The sequence below is a fragment of the Monomorium pharaonis genome, chromosome 11 (genome assembly GCF_013373865.1).
Source record: "Monomorium pharaonis isolate MP-MQ-018 chromosome 11, ASM1337386v2, whole genome shotgun sequence".
Lineage (NCBI taxonomy): Eukaryota > Metazoa > Arthropoda > Insecta > Hymenoptera > Formicidae > Monomorium > Monomorium pharaonis.
In genome coordinates, this window is record NC_050477.1 from 10,109,963 (window position 1) to 10,136,685 (window position 26,723).

Genomic DNA, 26,723 nt, shown 5'->3' on the forward strand with positions numbered 1-26,723 from the left:
TTAACAAACATAATGATTTATTATAGAAGAATACTTCAACGTCATAATTTAATTGAATCTCATTTTCTTTTTCAAACGTAAAATTCTTTACTTTTCTTTTTATTTTAAATATTAACATCTCTTGACACAGAATGTAACGGAACTTTTGCTGAAAGAATATATAGCAAGTAATGAAGCTATAAGTGTCCAAGCGTTGAAAACGAGTCGAGTGACGTATATTTCGTTGAAAGTCATTAGCGCGCCGAGTATGAGTAATGCGATTCTACAAAAGAGGTGGCTATATTCAACGTCCACGTTTGTTGGTTTATTGTTGCTGTAACGATCCTACTACGACGACGAATTCTCACATTTGCTTTCTAATGTCTCGCATATTACAAGTAAAAACACCCGTTATCTACCTGCTTAACATAAATTACAGCGTGCCAGTTATTCACATGACACGATAAACAACCAAAAAATTTCAACTCCCAAGGAATTGCAAAATTCTCGTTTTTACTAGAATACTAGTAGTTTTTACTAGAATACGCTAGAACACTATGCTATGACAATCGTGGTAAAATGGTAAATTACGCGAATTCATATAAGACATCGTAAATTTATTCACGTTGTAGAATATTATTACTAATTATTAAAATAACTAGTTATTGGTATAAATGCGAATTTACAAATATATGATAAAAAATACTGTTAACATATGTTTTTTATTATTTACAAAAATAATATCAGTCAATATCGATAACTTAGTACTTTTCAAATTACTATTTAATTTTTATATTATCACTCGTTATCAGCATCAATTCTTAAATTGACAAATACTAGTTTTTCAGAATCCATATTTGTGATCGTTTCTTGATTCCAAAAAGCGTATCAAATTGATATTCGAAATAAAGTTTTATATTTTGTACACAAATGGTTCAATAGTTTTATTTTAATTTAAAAAATCCGTGAGTGTATTCAGTTAATTGCAAACAACAAAGATAATAAAATTTTCGTAAAATTTAATTAAAATACTGTATGACCAATACAGAACACTTTCATAATATTCGCATATGGTCTCGATAAAATAGTTATTGAGTAACGTAATTAAATGTCTTGTTTTAAGTGACATAAAATAAATTATAGAAATGATATGAATTAACAATAAAAAGGATGAATGCGTGGATTATAAAAAATTAAAATAAAACTGATTGAAATGTAAAATGCTTGAAACGTCATTTTCATGAAGCAAACTTATTAAAATACGTTCTTCATGCTGTTCTCAATTAAGATTTTATTATAAAATACATAAAATGCTTATGTTTAGCAATTCATGTATAAAACGTTGCATAAATTAACAATATTAATTCCAAGCTAAATATACCAAGATTAATATAATAAGTTATTTACTTCAGCCTATCCATTCTAAAATAATAGATCTACACGTTTATCTCTTTCATCTTTTTATTTATCTCTCATATTTTTTAATTTAATATACATATTATATATAACTCATATAGCATACTTTTACGCGGCTCTCATATCTCAATCATATTACATCGCGAAACTATAGTCGCCTTCCGCGAAATATGTGGACTATAGTCGTCCTTCACGCATATTATTAAACTTTATAATTTGTGACACTAAATCTTTCAAGTAAATTCCATTTCTCTTTACACTTAAAAAGTGTAAGTTTTACCTTCAATAAAGTTGACGTAAGGAGTAATTTTTAAGAACGTAACATTATATTAGCGTCACTTTTCGATCGGATCTGTCGTAACAAAGAGATTAATAAAATAAAACAAAAAACAGTATTTCACTTACCAATATGATGCGCGACGATGATGTTGCGGCCACGTTGAAACTCCCAGATCCTTCTCTTCCAAAGATTTGTTCATTGTACTCACATAATGCGACATAACACTCGCGAAAACGCGGCTAATAACGATCGCGCGTATCACCAGAACAAAATAATCACATCGTACTCCCGTCGTTAATCGCACGCGACACGCACTTTACTATCATATGTTGTCAAAGAGCGATATAAAAAAAAGAGCGGCAATGAATCGCGCTATCATCTGACAAACCAATGATTTAAAAATATGAGATTCGGTATTGCACACGCAACAAACATCGAATTTCGAAAAATCATAAAAAATCTATTAACAAATATGATCAATCGATAAAATAATTACGAAGATTAAAAACTCCGTAGTTATTAATGCTATAATGTTAATAATAATAACTTTCTGTTTATAGTTTTATCAATTGTGATAAAATTTTATTATATGGTAATTTTACTATACGATTATAACACACTTTCAAATATTGATACAGACAAATAGAGATGAGTTGTAAAAATATAATAAAATAAACATTTCTATATAGTAAATACAATCATAATTATAATATAACTATTTTTAACATTTGTAGTAATAATAATAATAATAACTAAAGAAATTTACCAATACTTACATACTGACTACGTTGTTTTTGAATATTTTTGTAACAATTAATGCTTTCATAATAAAAAATGATGTAGTTCAAATTTCAAGCGTTTTTGGAATAAAAAATAAAATCTAATCGAAAACTCTTTTAATGGAAATTATCCAAATCCGTACCAACTTGCATAAGTAGGATAAAAAATTTCTAACAATAGTTTCTCTGTATCTTGTATCAAAATATACAAGTATGAGAATAACTCCTAAGAGCAATAGCATTAGAAAAAAGATTATTTTTTAATAATCAAAGCCCGAAAGTGACAAGCACATTTCGTTTACACATAATACACGAATGTGTAGTAAGCAAATATTAAAAAAAGGTTATATTTACATGTAATTGTGATTACATTTAATGCATGAAAATATTTATTTTATTTTTACCATCCGCATCTTGATATTTTACTGTATAAACAAGATGTTCGTTGAGCATAATACAAGATACATCCGAATTGAGGTATATCACCAAAAAAATTATTACCACGTACAAAATAATAAAACAAATTTATGCGCGGTTTTCGCTTTCCATCGCGTCAATCCGGGTACACGAACGGAATGAGTCGCGCTTCAGCGACAGATAGCCGCCAATAAATTTACGTTCGTTAATCGCGCGTCAATTAAAGCGCGCGGGCCGACAGCTGCGAATCATTCGATCGTACACAGAGTAATCGAGTCTCGATATACGGATAATACGAAGGCAGAGAACGGAGAGGCTTGCGCCCAGCTACCTGCCCGCTCGAGTACTGCCACGTGAATGACAGTATACGGTGCGGCCTTGTGTGCACGAGGTTAAAACAAACAAATATCAAGGTCGCGCGACAGCTGGTCGCCAGGAAATGTTTGGCGTATTATAAAATAATTAGGAAAGTTAATTCCCCGCGTTTCGTCCTCCTCGAATCAATTGTCATCAGCACGCAATCGAATGGAACGCGGAGCTTCCCGTTATCCGAGCGACTCGATGCTGCTCCGTGTACCATTTCGCGTTATCAATCGCAAAACACACCGGGTAAATTATATTTGAACGAGATTAGAGTCGTATCGTTGAAGAGATAGCTCTCTTTACATTTGTCTCGCGTCTCTTTTGCGAATTTTTTTTTTTTTTTAGAAATTTCCCTAATAGATAAATGCAATGATACGCGTTTAAGCGATGGTACGGGTTATATCCGTTAAGTTTGTCAAGAGGATCATTAAATCACACATCCGCCGTCTGCATTCTGTTTGCCAGAGTAATGGAAAGAGAACTGTCAAGAACTCCGTGTAAATAAGAGAGCGCATATACGGAGGAATTCTTTAACGATTTATTTTCGGATCTCGCCCTTGAAACGGTGGAAAAAAAATTGCTCTAAAAATACGTAGGCGAACGCCGGAGTCTGGTTTACGGACCGTGAAACATATCGATCAGGTGTAATGGTTTTTATCTTCAGGGTCCACGTATATAATGCATAGAATCTGCGATATTAGAGCGATTTTTAATGCATCCGTTGTGCCGCGCATTTTTAATCAAATCAACCGACGCGACTAACACAATCATTACGACAAATTAAGAAGATGCTGGATATATAAAGTCCAATTCACAGATGTTAATACGTGCATTTTAATTCTGGAAAAATATTTCCAAATCTATAAAAGAAATATATATGAAATCTTGTTAATAATGACTGCATGAATGACTTTACATTATCGATCCTGATCAAGTTAAAGGCGCACTCCAGCATCCCCTTAAATTTTCACTATTTAACGCGTCAGCAAGTCATCAATTCATATTGTTGAAAAAATTTTTCTATATCGAGAACGGAATAGAATAACTTCTACAAATAATTTCATAGAAAATGCTTTCATGTAATTAATTTTTTTCGATATAATGGTATTATTTTCATCGAATAGAATTACATTTATATCCAATTTAATTTTTATTCTAATATTCAAATATCGGTTATTAATTTAAAACAACAACAATGTTATTTTAAAAAGGTTTGCTACGCCACATTTCAATTAAGGTTATAAATACAGATTTTTATTTCTTTCTCTTGCTCGTAAAATTACCTAATATTTTGATTTATTTGTTCAAATTTTCAGAAAATAAACACGCGCGATATTGACTTATCAGGAGATAATATATGAAATCGCCTCTTATTGTTAGTTCACTTTTAAGAAAGTATATCTCGATGTTGTGTGACTACATCTATCATCGATGACATAAGCAGGTCGATTATCAACAACTTGTGTAAGTTGATAAGCTTTCTGTAGAAATAAGTTATCGCGAAAAACACGGCAAAAATTATTTAGATTTAATCATCGATCTTAATCTACTAAATTACGCATTTTATTAAATTTTTATTCCTTTTTTTACTTCCTTTCAAATCAATACAGATTTTATAATAATAATTTTTGAAAAATGTAATAAATTATATCAAACAACAATATCAAAAAATCTACACCTTTTTTATATTAATTTTGCGCGTAACATTCCACATTATAAAAATTGAATGTTGAAAAAGAGAATAAGATAAATGCGAGTTATATAAAGACTTGCAAAAAGATATGTTAAACATATCACCGCGTTATTCGATTAATCTACTCGATTCAATCTATTCATATCTATTTCTAGCAATTTTTTCGATAAGTAAAATAATCGATAACTCAACGGTTTTTCAAAAATTAAAAATTATTTTAAGAAACAATGACATAATATCATTACATAATATCTGACAATCATCATTAAATAATGACATAATATCTGACAATTAACAACATTTTACGTCTGTTAAATATATAAACGACGTCATATTTTTGAGAGAAATGTTTGCAATAGCTTTCCATATTATAAAACATTAAACATGCTTTATATATGTATATTTATATACATTATATATTTGATTATATGTGTGTGTATCTTTGAATTTATACATTTAATTGAGATTTTAAAGTTCTTGTGTGTATGTTGTATATTTTATCATAATTTAAGTTAACGCGTAAAAAAGATTTTCAGTTTTCAAATTTATATCGTGCGGCTTTATAAACAATAAACCTGCGAATATAGAAAAAGATCACCAACACTGGCACTTTGTTTTCAATGATATTTCTTAAACAAAAGCTAAAGATAAAACTTCGAAAACATAAATGTAAACTGGAAAGTGTCTTCTACCAGTTGGTATAGCAGTTTTTGCAATACTGTTTCATACTTTATTAATAATTTTATTAATAATTATGGTTCTGTAACATTAAAAAAAAAATTGGGCCCTAAACTGTAAACGTTCGCGCACGCAGATCGACACAATGTACTCACCACTCCGACGTACTCTCAAGTACTCGCACCTCCTCTTCGTGATGCACACACGGTATTCGCTTGTCGCATATCACGGATCTCTTAATTCTCAACCGATGCAACACAATCTCGTAATTCGTCAACAAACAGTCCTTGCATGTTCGCGAAATCTTCAACGCCGTCGAGATGTTCTCCCTCCCATTAGCGAGAAATCCGAGCTTGCGGACTCGCAACGACCACTCGGACTTCTCATCGCGATTCCTCGTCATCGTTCATCCGGACGCCACTCGATCATCATTGACGCGATTTACGCGCTAGACGTGGACCATCTTGTCAAAAAGGAACTATGACACTCCCCTCCCTCCCCTCCGTTCTTTCCGGTCGCGATTCGAAAAGATTTCCCCGAAAATTCACGCAGTGAAGAATTCCGGTTATCAACGTTACGTTTCCGCCCGGCGAGCGCTCGGCGAAGAATTATCTACCGTTCGGTAACGACAGCCACCGGATCGACGAGGCGTATCATTGCCGCGCGATAAGACAATGTCCTATTTTAAACACACACGCACGACGGCGGAACGATACGACGACGGCGGAATACTAGAGCGGGAGCGATTCTGTTGACAATGCGGCAAGAGGTAACACACAGAGCGCGCTTATCGGGCGCGACGCGCCGCGACTGTTTGTTTATTATTCGCGTACCTGGCCGTTACTCTCCAGAGCGAGCGTCTGTGCTCGGCGCTGTTACGCATGAGTTACGTATGTACATACAAGAGAAGGAAAAGTTATCGATTCGCGTCGCTTATTACGACAGCCAACCAATCTCGTAATACATCATTGACATATTTTGTTAATTTAAATTGAACCTCATACCCGACTTGTAGGAAAACACGTGTGCTGTTAAAGTTTGATACATTTTATTTTCACAGAATGCGAATAAAATGGAAAAATTATTATTTATTTAACGATTAAAAATTTTTATATTAATATAATATCTTGATAATCAAATTTTTTAATGTTAATTATGCATATAGAAACTCCTTTGCATAGAAAAAGGCAGATATTTAAATTTTTACTAATAAAATTTATATTTTAATAAAATGAAAAGAAAAGTTTGTTTATGATGTAAAAATTAATAATTGTAAAAAACTTAGAGTATAATATTGTGTAATAATGCACAATTTAATAATCAATAAAATATTGATTTACATGATTTTTATTTTTTATTTCGACTCAAATTTTATTCTGCAGTACTGTAAATTTTTGTCTATTTTTATTCTTGATCTGGACCTTTAATTTCTTTTTTTTACTTTTGTTCTTAATCTACTAAACTTTTTTATTACATAAGCTGCAGTTTATTAAAGTATGTCTCGCACTTCTGGTATGATTGGAATTTCATTCCTACGTAGGAAACTGCGAAGGAACAAGGAAATTTTTTAGTTTTAATAATCTAAGAGTAACGCGACCCTCCCATTATCGTATGATTATTATTATTATTTAAAAATAACACAAAGTTGAGCCGAAATGTATGACTCAACTAATTAAATAATTTAAATATATTTAATTAATTATTAAATTACGCGTTATGATACTGCACTCTCAGTCCTTTTGCAATTCATAATTTATTTCTCTCTCTTTTAAAATACTTCATTTATTTCTATTATTATTAAATTTAAAATTTAAATACTCTTGAAAATTGATTATTAATGTTTCTCGGCATTCGAATATTTTTTATTTTATATAATTTTATATTAATATAATATATTTATTAATTTATCTATTTTATCGTTTTATGTAATATAATTTGCATATTATTTAAATTTTATTTGGATGCATGCTGCATGCTTCACAATTAAAACCACAATTAAAATAGCTTTTCAATAACTTTCAAAGTGCTCAGCATGAAACTGAATGATGTTGCATAAGAATTAAACTTAAGATATTTATATTGAACACTCCTTTGTGGCTCAATGTCGATTAGAATCTCTTCTCTTATTGTATCTCGCTCGCAATTTATTCATAAAATCACTCGCTCGCCAAAAACAAATGTTTCAGTAAATACTCAAACGTATTCTTTGGATGCCTAATCGATTTGATCTTAGATATCTATTCATCGAAACAATCTGAATTTTTATAACTTAATACATTTACCGCATTTATAATTACGTTAATAATAGCATCTTTGGTCATTTAATTACTTATAACTAAAGCGTTTTCTGTCTGGGACGTTAATTAAAATCGATGTCAATCGATATTTTAAGCATTCTCTAATTTAATAAATTTAATCTATTTAACTGAAGTATCGCGTCTACTAGTCTTTAAAATCGTCTAGACAAAACTCACCCATTGATGATGGAAGCGGATTCATCGGCGTTAGATGGGCCCGACACCTGGACCTTGGGCACGGTGTAACCGTCCAGGTTCTGTCCATAACTACCCGCTTGACCTTGCAGCCGGTGATGGCCGGTGGTATAGTCATCGCTGTCACTGCTCGGCGGCTGCTCCGACCCGACACCGCCGCGAGGTCTGCAATAAAACGAGCCACCGGGTATTGACGAGCAGGTGAACGAGTAACCGTCGCAGATCTTATTCCGCCGTGATGGCGAGGAACGCGGTCGCACGTGCCTCGCGTGATCATCCCGCTTTAAATTTTGACTCCGCGAAATTTGCACCATTTGTTGTCGGGAACACGAGAACGTGCCGCGCGACCGCGCACTCGAACTGAAACGCACCTTTCCCAGTCGATAGATATTCAATCAGGCCGGTTAAACTATTCCACTCTCTCGCGTTTCACCGTACCGGAGGTCGAGGTTTCAATTCGATTTTCCAAGCCCCGTGGCGTATCGGTTTGTAACGCGGGCGCGTGGATTTTAAATCACCGAATTACCGTCGCATTATACGATATATACATATATATATATGTGTATATATATATCGTATATGTATATATATGTGTATATATATATATATATATATATATATATATATATATATATATATATATATGTAGTCGTATACAACGCCAACGGAGACGTGTATTGATCCGGTTGAGAGACGAAAGATATACAGAGCATCCCCGGCACGTGTAATATAGATGACAATTTCTTTTCTAGAAGTTTCTCTAACGTATCTCGTATCTGTAACGCGTTAAACATTTTTAATCTGAAAAATATAGAAATATATTAAACTTGCGACACAATATTCTTGTTATAAGAGAATTTTTATTGGAAAATAATAAAGGGATATAAAACGTACGGTGATAATATCGAAAATAAATATGGATAATATTGTCGGGCACTACAGGCACTACATAGATTTCCGAGTTCGAAACTAGATCGGAAATACTCGAGGCGTGACGACAGACGGCAAACGTCACGATCAGCTGTCGCCAGAAGCGTGACGAATTCCATCGCGATGCGGATCGGGAAATTAACTGGTTGAATTAACCAAGCCGCGAGTTAATCGACTCTGTTTCACAGAGAGAGAGAGAGAGAGAGGGGGGGGGGGGGAGGGAGAGTATAATATGTGTGTGCTTCAACGAGAGATAATGCGCGCAGAGATTCCTATCTTCCGTGAAACATACTCTTTACGTACATTACTAGAGCAATTGTTGCTTGTAAATCAGATCGCCTTAGCTTCTTTTATTAACGGTATCTAAGTCCTGCTCAGAACAATTAAACACCGTTTATTTTTAAGGATGTTTTGGCTCTACAATATTGTAAAATTAATATTTTACAAAATTAAAAATAGCAGATGTCTTAGGCTTATTTTCTTTCTTCCAAATCAATAATAAAAAATTTTGGTCGTGAAAATGAGTATTTTGACTGTAAAACCAGCTGCAAAGAAAAAAATAATTCAACTTATGCAGCAAAAATGATCCTATTTTGCTGAAATTTTAGATAATTTTTAAACGAGTGAATTGATCCAAATAAACTCTTTTGCACAAATATTTACAGAAAATTAAATAACATTTAATCTAATAAAAAGATTATGTTCAAATTTTACAGAGATCTTTAAATGTAAAAAATGTGATAATAGAACAATCTGTAAAATTTTTAAATTTTTGGTCAAACTTTTCAGCGAAAGCAAAATTTTAAGAATAAACGAGATGTTGAAATAATATTTTCATTATGTGGAATAATTAAAAGAAGCGTAATAATAAAAAGAACAGTTTCTTTTATAGTAATGAAAAGAGCATTCATACAAGATCAAGTTTTAATTTAAACGTAAGATTATTAATAAGAAAAATTTTCTATGATATAATTTTTTAGATAAGTAACATAAATATTAATTTACTCGCAGAATTAAAATAATAATATTGATAAATTGAAAGCAACGTATTTATCTTCTCAAAATTCAATGTTCTGGCAGTCGCTTTAAAATAAAACTTTTTCCGGAAGAAAAATTATTTTTGTAACAATTCCATGCACAAACTTTACAAAAATAATAACTAGACATTGTATCTTTATGCGAGACATCTTGATTCCAATTTATATTTAAAAAACTCAGCATTGTCTCTTCCTTTCTCCTCTACTCGAGTTTTTTGGATCCCTACATCTCGCGGAACAAGACTGCGGAATCGATCCGTCCTGGTGCTCGCGTTGGCATTTCGCCAGTGCAGGCGCATTATTGCGGAAGTATATTTCCAGAACAGCAAATATGTAAACGCGATAATGAGCGAAAGAAGAAGAAAAAGAGAAGACATCCCCTTCAGACCATGCTTTACCATGTTTCCCCCGTATCCGTCGCGTCGTCGGTCGGGCGCGTCCCGTGACAGGACAAATGCGCTTGTCGCCCGACATTGCGGAGCATATTCGTCACATTCGGAATAAAGTCCGTCCAAGAGACAAAAGAGCTGGGCCCTTTCGCCTCCGCATTTATAAGTAAAGCAATGATTTCTCCAATTTCACGTCCCGCATTCACGCGAAAGGCACATTGTTCACGATAAGCTCGAACTATTTTTACCTCGCGGTATTCTTTATCGCGATAAATTAGTGGTGAAGTTCCTTTAGCAGATGCCAACTAAGCCACGTGGCACGCTACAAATTTACATTACAACGGGATTATTTACGAGGTTCCTTCTACTCGCGATATGCATCCCGCGATGTGGAATCGCTGCGTGGCGTGTTACAGAAGCTACGGCTGGAAGCCGTGCAACTGTGCATCTATTTATCAATTGACATAGTGATCGAGTTGTCAAGTAATCGAGTAACACTTGGTATTTTGACTTACTCATTCTCTATTAACTGTGTATTTTTTTTTTTATATAAGTATACTGAGGAAAAAATGTTAATTTGACTAAATTTTCCAACTAAATTAAATTTTTTTATTCAAGTATTTATATATTTCAATTAACTATTAAATACTTAAATTGAAATTTATGCATTTAAATTTAAGTTAAATGCATAAATTCTTGAACTGACAAAATTTTAATTTAGTTGGAAAATTTTGTCAAATCAACAATATTTTTTTCTCAGTGCAATTCTACTAGCAAGAATGTGATCTGCGATTCTTTTAGCCCCGTAAGGGGTTTCGATACCGATCGTCCGCGATTGAAACCGCATACATAATCGCAAGCAATAGTAATAATTGAAATAAGCTGCTGCGAAGAAAATCGAGAAGCCAAGCGTTGTCGAAGCCAATATAACGTTCGCATATGAAATGACGTCGCGTGATAACAATAGACGTCGATGGCGACTCGAATTGAAAAGTTCAGTCTGTGTAACAGCTTCTTTTTATGAAACGTCGACAATTTTTTTTTTTTTTTTAAGAGAGTCCCGATAAGTTAATCTAAATTTAACGGTCGCCCAGTTTTAAGATCGATCCTGTCCTGCATTTTAAAGAAAGCAATTAAATCGCACCTGTACATGCAAACGAATGTTTCAATTATGCAAAAGGTCTATCAGATTCCTCATACTTTCTTTCAGAATACCAATGCATTCGATTGAAAGATAAATTTAGACAAATTGTAATTATAATTATAATTATATCATTATAATTAAGTAATTCTATAAACCTTTAACGATTGCGTTTCAAAACTGCACCGTTGTGAAAAAGTTGTTAATTTGAAATTTTTCAACTCCTAATTACATTTAACTTTTAACTTCACGATTCAAGTATTTATATATTTAATTAAAATACATAAACACTTGAAATTTGGAAATTTAAGTTCAAGCGGAAAAATTCATTCAAATTAGCAACTCTTTTATATTTTTCTAAGCGCAGGTCACAATTGAGAAAAAAAACGAGGGCTCGCCTACGTCGACACACTCTCGGCGTACACGCGGCCTTCGGTGAGCGCACCTGCGGTGAGTGTTATCGTAGCTGGCAGTCCAGTAGAGAGGCGCCACTGTCCCGCGTTATCGCTGCTCGCACAGCGGCGGATACACACATGCAAGGCCTCCTCCTGAGGCTGGAACTGGGTCTCGCCCCACGCGAAGCGCGGCTTCAATTATGCCAATTTTCCCGCATCCTCCTCCTTCCGCTTCTCACCGCGCCACGACGACGAGCCGATGACGCCAGCCGCGGCGGGAACTCCGCGGCCGCGGCTGGCTCGGAGACACTCTCTCCCTTATCAGCTGATAACACCTCTCTCCTCTACTGATGAGATCCTCCGAGAAAGATCCCTCTCAGAGAGAGATCTCCGTCGACGTTCGAGGCTGTCGATGTTCTCCCTTCTCCCAATGAGATCCCTGATGTGTCTCTCTCCCTCTCGCGCTCTCTCTCCCTCTCTCTCTCAGCTGCAACCTCGAGCTCCTCTTCCTTCCTGGTCCTTTCAGCTGTCACGGAGGACCGGGAAGATTCCCGCAGATGTTAGGCGCTCCTCTCGGAAGGGAAGACGACGAGAGAAGAAACGACGTGACGCTCCTCACCTCGATATCCCGGACGTGTTTCCGACGACGGCCGCAGGACGACGGCAATGCGGATCCGCGCTGTGGTGCTCCACTCGCAGCAACGACTCGCCGCAGGGTCTCGGCAACTCGCTTTCGCGGATGTACGACGGTGCGGCACGGTACGACGATGAGAGGCACACGCACACACAGACGGGCGGCAGCGGCAGGCTGGTACCGCCGCGTCTGCGCCGCGTGGCTCACCTATTGACCGAATATCATCGCGATAGCTATATAGAACTGCGATGTGATGCACACACACACACACACACACACACACACACACACACACACACACACACACACACACACACACACACACATTCTCTCTCTCACACACACACACACACGCACGCACACATACACCAGCGAGGAGAGCAAGGCTTGGGCCTCGCTCGGGAGCGTCGCTTCGAGATGAATCCTGAGGATCGCTCTTTTTGATCCCGAGGTCGCCTCCTCCTCGTCGAGGAGTGGCCGCGATGATGGCGACGATCAGCTGATCTCGAGATTCGCCCGACTGTCAGTCGCGAATCGTCCCAGAGAATCGTCCCTCTCTGAGGATCCCTTATCGTTCCGCGTTGAAAGTAGCCGCGATTACGGGGATAATTTTTATCTCTCACCTTCCACCTTTCACTCCCACGAGAGAATTATACGATCAATCTTTCAGAGAGCGAGAGATCGTCTTTCTCTCCTTCTCTGTTTTCTCATTGCCCAGTCATTACTCTAGTCTCTCGTTAGATCTGTTATCTTTTATGTGTTTCTCTGTTTTTTCTTTCTTCACGGGACTCTCATCCGCCTGTTACGCCGCGATGTAACGTCAATATTTTCCATCACCCGTCCATTTTTTTTTCTATTATACACACACCATACTTCGTGTATTTTCGCTACGGATATATCCTACAAATATATATTGCCTTTATACTTATACGCTAAAAGACCAATCCTTATATTTTAGCATCCAATTTCAATAAATACCAGAAAATTGAAACCGACGTTGAATTTAATCCTCCCTAGGCAACCTGAATCTTTTTATCCAGCTTCAAATTTTTTTGGTTCTAAGCTTTCAAAAAATTTAGAAAACTTCCGAGTTTATTTTTCCACATACCTGAAACATTAGTTATTTCACTCAAATGTTAAAATATTAATTTAATATAAAAATCAAGGATAATCGGTTAAAAAGTTAAAGGTCAAATAATAAAGTTAAAAAGTTTAATAACTTTTAACTTAACTCTTAGTTATTTTTTAAGATAAACTTTAATTTACTTTTTGAAGTTAAAAATTTATTTATGTAAAAAAAGGGAAATACACATTCCTACATGAAAAACAATATCTCTGTTGTTTTATATAAATTTAATTTACAAATAAAAAATGTTTAAACTTATTTGGTGCTCCATACTATAGTTTTGAGTAATGTAATGTTAAAAAAATTGCTTTCTGACTTAATATAAATAATACTTTCCAAAAATAACTTTTAATTTAACTTTATTTAATCTCAACTCTTAACCAAATTAGTTTTCTGCTCGTGAACTTTTAATATAACTAAGTTAATTTTATAAGCTGACAATTTTAACTTAATTTACTTAAAATATATATTAACTTATTCAATCTTGATAAAAATTAAAAATTGAGCAGTGAAATTTGAGAGCGAAATTGTGCTTGCGCCAAAAAAGATCCAAATTGCTTAGAGGATTAATATTACGAAATTTTAAACGTCGCTATTGCATCGCGTCACCCCCCACCCCCTCCGTCTTTTTTCGTCTCCTCATCGTCTCTGTATTTCGCCACGGGCGGGTACGCATCTAAACATCATACCATGTCACAAGTACATTTAATTGCCTCATGAAACTCTCTCGCGGCGCGAAAATCACTTCCTCGTTGAAGAAGGGGTCGTTCGCAGCTCGCTTCGTTCGTTCCCAAACGCGATCGCGGAAGTCCGCCGACATCGTTCGACCCGACAAAGGAGGGTCGACCGAGGCAGGAACACGAAGCGGTTGTCGCGAGGGGTAGCTTGGAGTGTCGTTCACACAACAATCAAGTGCCATACTACTTGTAATGCATCGCTGTCGTGAAAATTGGTATTGTAAAAATGTTTATCTCGCCGCTACTAATTATACGACGCAAAGGCGTGGCCAGGTCTTGTACGAATGATACCTCACGGTCGGATTTACAATTATTTCCTGACAGACGCGTCATGAATGTCGCGCGGTAGAGGGAAGGGGTAATCGGGCTATTCTTCTCGTTTAAACGGACGGCTGAACAACGTGGGCGGGGGAAACAATGTCGCGCGTCCCGACGTGTGGTAGGAATCTTTTTCTCCACGTTATCCGCCACGTTACGTCATACCTGGGTTGCGCAATCAGGGACAACCCTCGAGCCGGTCCGCCAGGCATCCCGTCCCGCCGATGCGACGATATTCCTCCTTTGTGCGACGTCGCCTTGACCGAGTGAACAATCACGCCGTCATAGAGTCACGTCGCGGTGAGATCGGGGCCGATATAATTCCGATGAGTTCAGATTCCGATGCGCTCATCTGCACGCGCGTGCCAAGATCACATTTATACTTATTCATGACACCGAGATGATTGACGTGACTTCACGACGTGAAGTCCCGTCATTATCCCTCTCTCTCTCCCTCTCTCTTTCTCTCGCTCGGAAAACTGAACTCTCGATTACATCCGCGTGGCTCCGATTCCCGCCGATTCGAGGAGAAAGGATGGAATGATAACCGGAAACATGAACTGCGACTTACGTGGGCATCGACACGGCAGGACATCCAAGCTGCAGGAGGCTCCTGGCGAGGTACTCCGGCGCAGGTGCGTCACTCGCAGCTTCAGGTACGTATCGCCTGGAGGACCGGAACGATCTGTTGTTCTCGCATCCGCCACCGGCGCATCTGTCAGCCGACCAGGACCCGGCTGACGAGGACGACGTCGACAGCGACAGCGTCGACGACGGCGACGATCTCGTGCTCGTCAGGCGCTCCCGCGCGACCTGGTCCTCGTCGCTCGCCCGTGGAATCTTCAGGGAACCGCCGCGACGCAAGCCCAGCTCGTTCTCTGAAATTTTAAATGCACAATTTACGATTAGTCACTCCTTATGCCGATGATTGACGTGGGCTGCTATTATCGCGTCAATCGCAAAAGTGAAAGCAATCCCCAGGAAAACGATTGAGAAATTCAGGGAACGTAGAAGTTATTGTAGAATCTCTCTTTCACATTTCTTTCAGACTGCAGACTTAGAGACACCAGATGTTCCGGTGTCCCTAATTTTTATTTTTACCTTCACCGAGAAAATTATTTGCGATTGTTTCTTGATTTGAGTTAATTTTTGCCTTTTTAAATAGAACTTGATTAAATTCCAAATTGCACGCTCTTTTAATATACTCCTAAAAAGATTGTGATACTTAAGTAATTATCCGGACATATAATATAAAAGTTTATTTTATTCTACAAATTTATAAAATAAATTATAAAATTATATTATAAAATATTACCATTTTTAGGAAAATCCCGTTTAAAAATAAAAATCTTTGCAAGTAATGCATTTCCATTGAAAGTCTTCTGGATTTGTGGCTTAAAATAAACTCCCAATAAGATTATCTTGTTTATTTAATGTCATTCTGTCATCTTTCACATAAATTTTTGAACTTAAGTAAAAATAAATAAAAATACAGATAAAGTAGAATCAGCTCTGTGTCGCAACTTTATTTAAATGCATCTTTCAATTTGATTTTGTTAACAAGAAGCCAGTGAATTTTTTTTTAGTTTGAACACAAGTTTGTTTTTTATGGATATTCATCAATCGAATTTTTCCTTAAAAAAAGTATTATATTTTGTGAATTTGTGGCCTACATTGTATATCAAGAGGAAAAATAATTGTAATATAATATCAGTGTAATTTATAATCATTTTTGGACCCAACCATAGTTTTATATTCAACAATATAAATTTTTTTGTTTAAACTATATTGAGGTACTCATTATTATAATATATTAGTCTATTTAACTTATGATATGATTCCCATAACCAAAATAGAGATTTTAGTCACAACAAGCATTATTATAAGCATGTGGTTATTATTACTAATAATAATAATTATTATTATTATGAAAATAATATTCCTGACTATAACTATTTTGTATTTATAGTCATAAATATCACACTTTTTTTTCTCGTGTATATATAATATATACTCATAATTAAGTTTTGTTATGAAATATTTTTATATATCATAAACTATATACCTTTGTATCATATTTAGAAATAAAGAAAACATTCCAAAATCTCTTACGTTCTACTCTCGCGAATGAGGCATCGCGAAACTTTTCCGATGCGCCTTCGCAGACCTACCGGCTATTCCCGCGACAACTTTCTCCCTCGCGTGCAACTTCCTCGGAAGAAGGGAAGGCGGACGAACACTAGAAATTACTATGATTTATTGTTACAAGAATCGAAAAAGAGCGAAGCGATGGAAACGCGCGCCAACAACGCACTCGTCGTTCGACCGAGCCTGTCCGTCCCCGCCGTCGACGGCTTTAATTCGTTTAAAACCTCCGATCGCGCGCGTTACGTCAACCCGCATATTAACGCGACTCGCCGTGTCTTCGTGATATATTACCTGCATTACGTGAGCGCATTACGAACGTATGGTGCCTTTAGCTCAAGTGACTTAGAACCGGCTTACCCTGGATCTGGAATACCCGCAGAGCCATGTTAACCAAGATCGAAAACCCGTGCTGCCGACCGATCATCCCCGGGCAATTGAGCGTCACCCTCTGAGTATCGCGAGTCTCTCGAAAAACGCGATCGATCAAACTTTACATATTTAAGAATTCATTAAAATAAAGAATGATGCAATAATAATAAAATGTTTTTGTAAAATCGCTCATTAAATGAATAATGAATTACATATTATCACGTTCAATAATGAATCCAATTGTTTTTGTATGTATATATATGATCTAGAGAATTTAAAATTTTAAAAATTGAAAACACGTATTAAAACTTTGACGAGTTCATAATGATCGATCATGAAATGAATATGAACGTAAACCATAATTTTAATGCAGACACACAAGAATTCTATTACTTTTCATTGACTGTAGACATTAAATAGTGTCCTAAAATTATTTTTATTTAATAAAAGCTTGTCCTTTTGTGAAACAAAAGAAGTCTCTTATCACAAAGTAAACTTGTGTCTAAAATAAATACATAAGTTTGAGATTCACCAAAATTATACCAATTTCAATTTTTAATATCGATGTTAATTGAAGCTTGACGCAAATCACAGGTCAAAACGGAAATGGAACAGACTGATCTATTTTTTTTCTCGTGTGAGAAGTGCTTCACGAATTCAGTTAATGAACGTTATACGACCTCGCAGCCTTCCGTCCAATAACTGAAAATTCAGGAATAGGCGCGCGCGTGTCACATCGCGAAATCGTCACGTTTCTGGCAAAATGCCGCGCATCGTTCTATGTCATGTGGGGAAAATGCCGCACCTTCCGGAAGATTCGACCACGCCGCACGGATCGAACGTGATTCGCGAATTATTTGCGGTACGCCACGGCATGAGTACAGCGAAGCAGTAGGCGGTTCCCTAGAAACCATAATGCTCCGGAATTCTCTTCCAAGATTCTGAAAATTGTAGGTGGAAGAAAAACGACGTGTTTCACGGAATTCACCTTTGCGGCAAGAAAATGCGAAGAGATGAACAATTAAAAATTCAACACAATACGGAGAGAATATTTTGTCTTATTTATTCTTAGAATTGTGATAGTTGTGTGGGACAACATGGACTTCGAAAAAATTAATATATATAATAAAATTTAGTAGATGTTTTTAAAATTTGGTTAAATATTAATAACATCTAACCAAACTATTTTTTTAATATATTATTTATTCAAATATTTGATTTGTATAAAGTAACTACGTTATATTTATCATAATTTGCTCTTGTAAGACAAAATGCAGCCAAAACGTATTTTATACCTAACAAACACGAAATTTATGAGAATGCTTTCATCGATCTATTTTCCCTTTTAACTGCTATAAATTCTTCGCTATTATCTTATCCTATTCATTACAATTAATTTATCCGGTAAACATCGACTGTGTTCTAGACAAGAATGGTCGTTTATAACAATCAAATAATTTATCTTCAATATTAGAATGAAAGTAGTTTTGCTTGCGTAATTATGTCTAATTGCTACAGTTAGATGCAGCTGCTGCTTTGAGAGGAACGTTTAATGCCTGCGATTTCGTCATACATGTGTTGCAATAATTTGACTCAATGCACTGCAATAAATATTATAAATAGACATCGAACTGAAAGACTAATACATATGATTACTTCAAATTCCTTTTAAAAAGCGAAAAAAAATGTAGGAAATATATACTTAATATAAAATGTAACAATAGTATTTCTGTATGATCTTTCTACGTATAAATTCAATAATCATTTAAATTCAATAATTATTTATCAAAATGATGGAGTGGCTCCACGCGAAAGCGATAAACATGTATTTAATCAGATTTGATTGGTCCCAGGTTTAATCTCCTAAGAGGTTTTTTATAACCTACATTTTCTTTGGATTTGGAATCTCTACGTAAAGCAAAATCTCTACATAAAGTAGAAAATTTATCGACACATTACTATTATATAATTAAAATATATGTAAAATGGATTCGAATTTCAAAACCCGATAGACTCTTCTAATTTTTGTAATCGCTTACAGCTTTAGAAGGGTAGAATTCGTTTACCCTTGAGTGATGAAAAATCCAAAAGAAGAGTTAAGGTTTTTATAGGGATGCACAAATGCATGGTATGCATCTGACGGCACTCAGAGGGAATGCTAGAAAAGCTTGAATGTGTTAGGATGGACTCAAGAGGAGCCATCAGTAACATTCGAGAACGAAAGTACTGTCAAAGAGAGACTGGCCGAGTTATAAAATATTTAATCGTAAATATTAGACATACATTCACTCAACATACTTTCAATGTCCCACAATTTCCAATGAAATAAGTCCCAACGAAATACAATTCCCTTACAATAATTATTTATCGCTCCCCACGCACCTCCCCCCAACTTATAATATAATAATAAAAATAGTTATTTCATGAAAATATAACGTTAAATATTTCGTCATAATTATCTGGCAAACGATCTTGATGTTATTTTAATAGTAGCACGTGGCTTCCTACACAAAGATGCCTCATATATTAAGTTTCCTGTGACTGAATTTTTTTCGAATCATTCACAATCAATCACAAAAGTGTAAAATATGTAATAGTGTATCTATGAAGAATTATTGTTATTCATGCAGCGACTCAAATGAGCAAAGAACAGCATGAGTACTATTTTGTTGCATTTGCAATAATTCTTTACAATGGAAAATCAATCTGCACGATTAATTATCAAGTAATTATCGAGTTCCACGATTAATAATTCGCATGCGTATTAAGATGGCTGTTAGTCAAAATGGATATCTCGCGCGAATTCTATATTTGAATCGGAACAATAAACAATCAGAATTACAAATTATAATTATCGTCAGGGAGTATAATATATATGGAAATTAATTATTTCTTGACTCTTCAACTTTTCACTTATTTAAATGCAATTTATTCGTCACCTTTGGACTGAGAATGCGGAATAATATCACAAATCGCCAAATATAAAAGAGAAGATGTAATATAGCACCCCATTTATATTTTGTACAATAATTCTGTTAATAATTCATATTTTTATTATATTTATATTTTATATTAATATTTAAAAACGTAACGATTACATTTGTTAATGTGTTGTTTAATCAAATCTAAATTCAAAGTTACGTAATATTTATTATCTATATTATATATAAAAATATATCATAAAATTTCTAATGACTCAAAAAGAAATAGTAATGTGACCCTCCATTACAAGCACAAATTTTAAGAATTGGTATTCTTTAAAAAAAAAAAGTTTTATTATAAAATTATCTACCAAAATAAACAGAAAATATTACAGGATAAATAATAAAACGTGTATACGTATGTACAAAACTTCCACATATAAATTGCAGTACTGAAAAAACATAATACGTAAATATGTAATGTAAAATCATTAATAATAGAATTACAATGAATTTCAATAATTACTTCGACATGAAAACTTCGAAAAAGAAGCCATGTTAAGCTTGTTGAGACATCAACATATTTAGATGTTACATTAGCACAATTCTATACTATTGTTTAATTTTGTATAACTCAAAATGTGTACAACCAAAAAAAAATATAAGATGTCTAAAAGCACCCATATGTATACATATATTCATACGCTTAAGTTTGAAAAGAATAAGAAAGTATGCGTAATTAAATACTAAAATATATCTTAAAAAATTTCAAAATAAAACTTCAAGCTTAAAAGTAAAAATGTTGCTTGTAACAAATGTTGACTAATTATATATTGGCATTTATTTTTTAATAGTCCACTGCTCTGCAGTAATAAAATATTTTATTTTATTAGTGCTATGCACTAATAAAAGTTAATCTACGTTGGTAGAAACGGACCTAAAATAGAAACATATTGTATATCGCATATCTTTTTAAAAAATTCTCCTAAAATAAAATAAATTAATAGATGTTATAAATTATAATACGTTATAAGATAACAAAAAATAATAATTTCTCTTTACTTCTACTTTGAAATAATATTTCAAAAATTTATTTTTAAAATTCTATTTATAATATTAAACAATTCAAATAAAGTTTCAAAATATTAAAAAGTGTTTACTTATTGTTTATATCATATACATTAAACAACATTTATTGGGTGAAAAAATAAACGTTTTCTCGATAAATGACTCAACGATTCCGAGTATCAATTTTCTCAATGACTGGCATACTTATATATATAGTTTTCTGCCTGTAGAAATTGCATTGTCACTTAGATAAGGTTTAGACAAAGGTCGAAGTTCGCGCTATACAACTATAATAATGCTTCATATCGAGATGATATCAGCAATATGTATGCTATGTATATGTTCAATTCTATGCAAATAAATACGTCAACTTCAGTGATTTTAGTTTGCATATTCGAATCAAACTAGAATTAATGCATATTAAATTTCCACGTGTGTTTTGCAAAAATCACAACTTTCCGCTAGCATATCGCGTGTCAATGTCCAACTAGAATACAACTAATATCAAGTTGTTCTCTAACTCAAAATTAAAACTCTTTACATATTAAATCTCTTTGCGTTAATTAAATTAATGTAAATAATTATAGTAATTTAATAAAATTTAAGAAATAAACAAAATTAAATAAATAAAATAAAATAGAGAATTATATTATAAAATAATGTAATACATGCATCCTCTGCATGAACTCGTAAATCTATGGCGTTCAACACAAAATTATAATTGCTAATAACCGAATCTGTCTAATTGGCCAACATCTCCTCAAAAGATTTTGACAAATCACTTCCTTATTTATTGTAAAAAATAGAATACCAAACGAATAAAATTCCTCTTATACGCTTCAAATTTTGTTAAAAATAAATATTCAATAAACAATGTTTATTAAAATAATTAAAAAATTTTCAATTATAATGTTAATACAAGTGTTTTACCAATTTTTTCAAATTTTTTTAAACATTTTAAAATAAGGAAAATAGCATCTAACATCTAGTGACAGACTTACGTGTTCAAATTATGAGAATAAAAAAACATGTTCAGACGGAGGAATAAGACACGTGCATGGTATATCATTGAGATTTTACTGTAAGCAATGTAATAAAAATGCATTCGAGCAATCAAATACTGACATGCTATAAAAATACTAATATAGACAATTAATAAACACGTCATGGATAAATAAATTTTCTCTACTTTCTCTTGTTACTATTTTCTATTTTTTAAAAGTACAAAATAGTAAGATTAAAATAAAAAATACATATGTATATAGATGTAATTCATTTATCGATAAACAAAGTTTCCAAAGAAATTTACTAGTCATTACCAAAACTAAGTAATTTCGCTATTTTGCTCTTACAAAATAGAAATAAATAAATAAACAATAGAAAGTATAGAAAACTCATTTATCCATATATCAAAGTGTAAAATAAATGTTATATTAAGAGAATGCACATTTAAATGTTACTATTTACTTTTTTATATTTACAATTACTACACAAAATACTTATTCCAAATAGTATTCTTTATAGCTACCTTAAATAAATATTTCTATCACTATTTAAACTAATTTCTCCAGCACTGAATGTATGGCAAAAGCGACAAATCAATTTAAAATTGTTGGTACACTACTCTTCCGTGTATCGCTGAATTTTTATACTTGGACAGTGTCGTTGACTGCACTTGACCGCGGTCGGTCGCGAACTCGACAGTTTTACGATTACAGTGACTTCGTGCGCGTAATGGCCCGTTTGCAATAATGTAGAATGTGACGTCAGTTGTCAGACAGCTGCCAGACGAAGCCGCGTGCGCAGTAACGTTTAATTTCGGAAATTCGCGACACACAACATGCAAACAGACAGTCTCACAATATCTAAAGATAAAACAATCGAATGTCGTAACGGAGTAACATGAAACTATGTCTCGGAGCAGAAAACCGAAGACGGAGGGGCGAAGTCATTATCCTGACGCGTCACGCGGGCTTCGGAGAGAACGTCCCGCCGGGACTTCGGAAAATTGCCTTCATCGTCGATCAACGTAAATCCCGTCGGGAAACTTCAGGCGAAGCCGATAAAAGTGGATTTGCGAAACCTCTTTCACGAAACCTTGAGACGAATAGTGAATCAGACCGAACGCATATCGCGGTTTTGAATTATGCTTGTAACGTCCGCTAAAGATTAAAAGAGCGTAACGAGCGCTTGAGCGTGAAAATATTGGCTGCCGACAAAGTTGATCCCGTGTAAATCAAATGTACGATTTAACTTGACTACTTGCGTAAGTTTCGGACATTTGTTAAAGGTGCCAATTATTATTACACTTCAAAATACACGCGTGCGACGTCTCTGCGCCAAGGCAACTGCTGCCAATTGCATTCACGAACTTTTCTCAAAATAATCTATTAATGCTTGCACGTTGACTTGTGATTAGTCTGTCGTGGAGCATCAGTGTACACGGAACACAGTGTAGCATTTAAATAAATCTGTACTGTTAAATTCAGTGTTGAATTATATCAAATTTGAGTTATTTTTAATTATTTCTATGGATTGCTCTTCAAATACACAACCCCCTCCCTCCCATGCAGCAGAACATCTTTCAGAAAGCTTTCTGAAGGATATCTTCTGTCAGATATCTTCTGTCAGATATCTTCTTTCAGATATCTTTCAAAAAGCTTTCTGAAAGATGTGTACTGTGTGAATCGTTAATTTAACTTAAAAAAAAAAGACAAATAATTTAAATCAACAAACGTTAAATTTGGTTCAAATTTAATTTTTGTTATCTTACTATGTGTACGCTATTTACTTTAAAGTAAAGCAATCAAAGAAATTAAATAAGCTTGTTCTTCTAATTACATGTTTTACGTCAAAATAATAAAATTCGACACACGTGGCAGTTAAAAATAATCCAACGTTATTGATTCAAATTTGAATAATATTCGACGGTGTATTTAAATCCATTTAAATAAAATCGATTGAATAAAATTGAGCCTCTTCCGAAGACGCGGAGCTCTTCGTGACGTAAGCACATGAATCACAAATACACGCCCTCATCGCCGCCAAATGCTTATACTTTTCGCTATTAATAATCTTGTGATGTACACGATAACAACTCGCTCACGCGAAGAAACATAGCGTGTTACTAGTGTCATAATACGTCACATATGTCTCCGATCGTATATCGATATGCATAACATTGCACACGTTTCACACAATGAGGTTCTTCGAGCTCGCGCCTCGCTAGGAAGATGAGTCAGAAGGCTGGTGATTAGGCCTGATTACTTAATCCCGAAATTTATTTTTCAAATAAAGATACATTATTCAGAAAGAACTTTTCTTTGTACTGTTAGAATTTACGATAAACAAAATTATTAAAAATTTTTAATGAGAAAGTATCCCTGTTGCAACGGGCGATACTGTGATTTTTTTGAAGATATTAGCTACATATATTTCGGCACAGATTCCTTACATTTTTATCTTGTTAAATATGCAAATATCTCTAGTACACGAATATGAATAAAATTGTTCAATACACAGAAAATTGATATATGAAATTTCCTCGAATTATTTTTTTTCAGTTACAGATTCTTTGATAAATTCAAAACATACCCTTGACCTCAAAAAGAAATCAATTTCTATATGACATGTTATAAAAAAATGTTTTTTCAATACATTGCAGAAAAAAATAATGATAACGTAATATAAAGAAAAAAATTATTAAAAAATTACTAATTGAAAAGAGACAATTTGTGGATCTTTCGTATATATCGATTCGAAATTTCATCGCAGCAAAAGCACATCTGTTGTAATGGAATTTTATGATTATTTTCAAAACGGAACGCTTAATATAGCAAAGGCAAATATGCACGCGGTGGTTTGATACCGGAACCTAAAGGATATCGATCGCGATGGAAGAACGCGCAACATTGTATCACATATTACGAGCACGAAAATATTTCATTTCTCATAACTTTCACATACAATACCACGATTTCATATTTCTCAACGAGTGTCAAATATCAGATCAGTTTCAATAATGGCGAATCTGTACTTATCGAAAACAATTTCTCAACGTTACATATTTAATCTAATCAATAAGTGTAGAAAGAAACGGAAAACAATTATGTAATATGAGTCCTGATTAACTTAGAAAAATTACAAAAATATATATAAGAAAATTGTTCTCTTTTATAGGAGCATGTTGAGAGAAATTAGAAATTACAGATTATAACGATCTTATCCGTAATACACAGAGAAAATTAAGTTAATACAAATGCGATAAATACAACAAACTTCGAATATTTCTCAATTAGAAAAATTCATTAATAATATTAACGAAATTAATCTTCGCAGGTCTCTTTTCAATCTTTTAACTATAACTCAATCATCTTACCTTCGGCAGTAATTGACGGTATCCTCAAGCTAGTTCCCCGTCGCAGATTAATAATCGCGGCTTCCACTTCCGGTTCCAGCATTCCGTCAGCCTGGCCAGGTCATAAAGGGTAAGAACGAAGTGCGGTAGTCGCGTGGTAACGACGACAAAACTCGGCCAGGCTGAGTTGACACTGTCAACTCCGGCGTCTACTCCTCGGACAGGCGAGGAATTCCCGAGGATGCCTATCGACCGGTTCGTCGCCTATCGCACGGATCGGCCAATAGTAGTGATAGGAAACAGTCACGTGCGGCCGCTTTCGACAGCGTGTCCTCGATGATCCGTCGTCAATGTTGTGCTGCTTGAGTTTCGTAAAGTACACCCGCGCCGTTCTCTTTTATAAATCACGAGCATTCCGGACGTCGGTGTTGCCGATCGGTGCCGATAGTGTCGTCACTCGCCATCGACATCGTCGAGCTGAACGTGCTATTTGGCACTCGTTCACGGGTGAGTCGTGGAATTATCAATATACCACGCCGTGTCGATTTCCTTCCTTTCGTTTCCCACGACGCGAAACGACTGTTCTGTCTTCTTTCACGTTCACGCGAGGCCTTCGCCCGATTTGTTCTGAATCACTCGGTGAAACGAACTGATAATTGATAAGTGAATTATCGAGGAAGAATAAAAAAGCTAGAACAAATGCATCAGTGAATGATCGATACGACAATACTGGGGCGATTATATCAGAATATTTAGATACATTACGTGTTACGTTAAGCTAATATATTATATTTCAGTTGCTAAAATTTTGCAATTGCGTTGATATTACCGGCACTCTGTGTTATATATTATTCATTCATTTTCATATAAAGTGAATTTAAGTTTTAAACTTACACAATTTTATCAAGTTGACATTTTTCTCTCAAAGCGATACAAAAGTCCAAAACATACAAAAGATAATAATTTTTTAGATATTTTTATAAGATCCCTAGTTAAAATTATTTCAATATTTCTTAAAAGTGTTCAATTTTGTATAAAAATTCTAAGAAAAGCTTT

General features: G+C 34.5%; 1 protein-coding gene across 4 annotated transcripts in view; it reads right to left on the bottom strand.

Annotated features, from left to right (window-relative positions):
* Positions 1-26,290, bottom strand: part of LOC105836603 (membrane-anchored lipid-binding protein LAM4) — a 71,566-nt gene extending 45,276 nt beyond the window's left edge. The window contains exons 1-3 of one of the 4 annotated variants that reach the window (XM_028191676.2): positions 25,689-26,280; positions 15,376-15,682; positions 8,080-8,262 (exon numbers count right to left, since the gene is read on the bottom strand). In XM_028191676.2, coding sequence (XP_028047477.1) covers positions 8,080-8,262; positions 15,376-15,682; positions 25,689-25,770 — 572 coding nt within the window. In that variant the 5' untranslated portion in view covers positions 25,771-26,280. The other 3 variants (XM_028191677.2, XM_028191678.2, XM_012680761.3) reach the window with 3 other exon arrangements.
* Between the last annotated feature and the right edge of the window lie 433 nt (positions 26,291-26,723).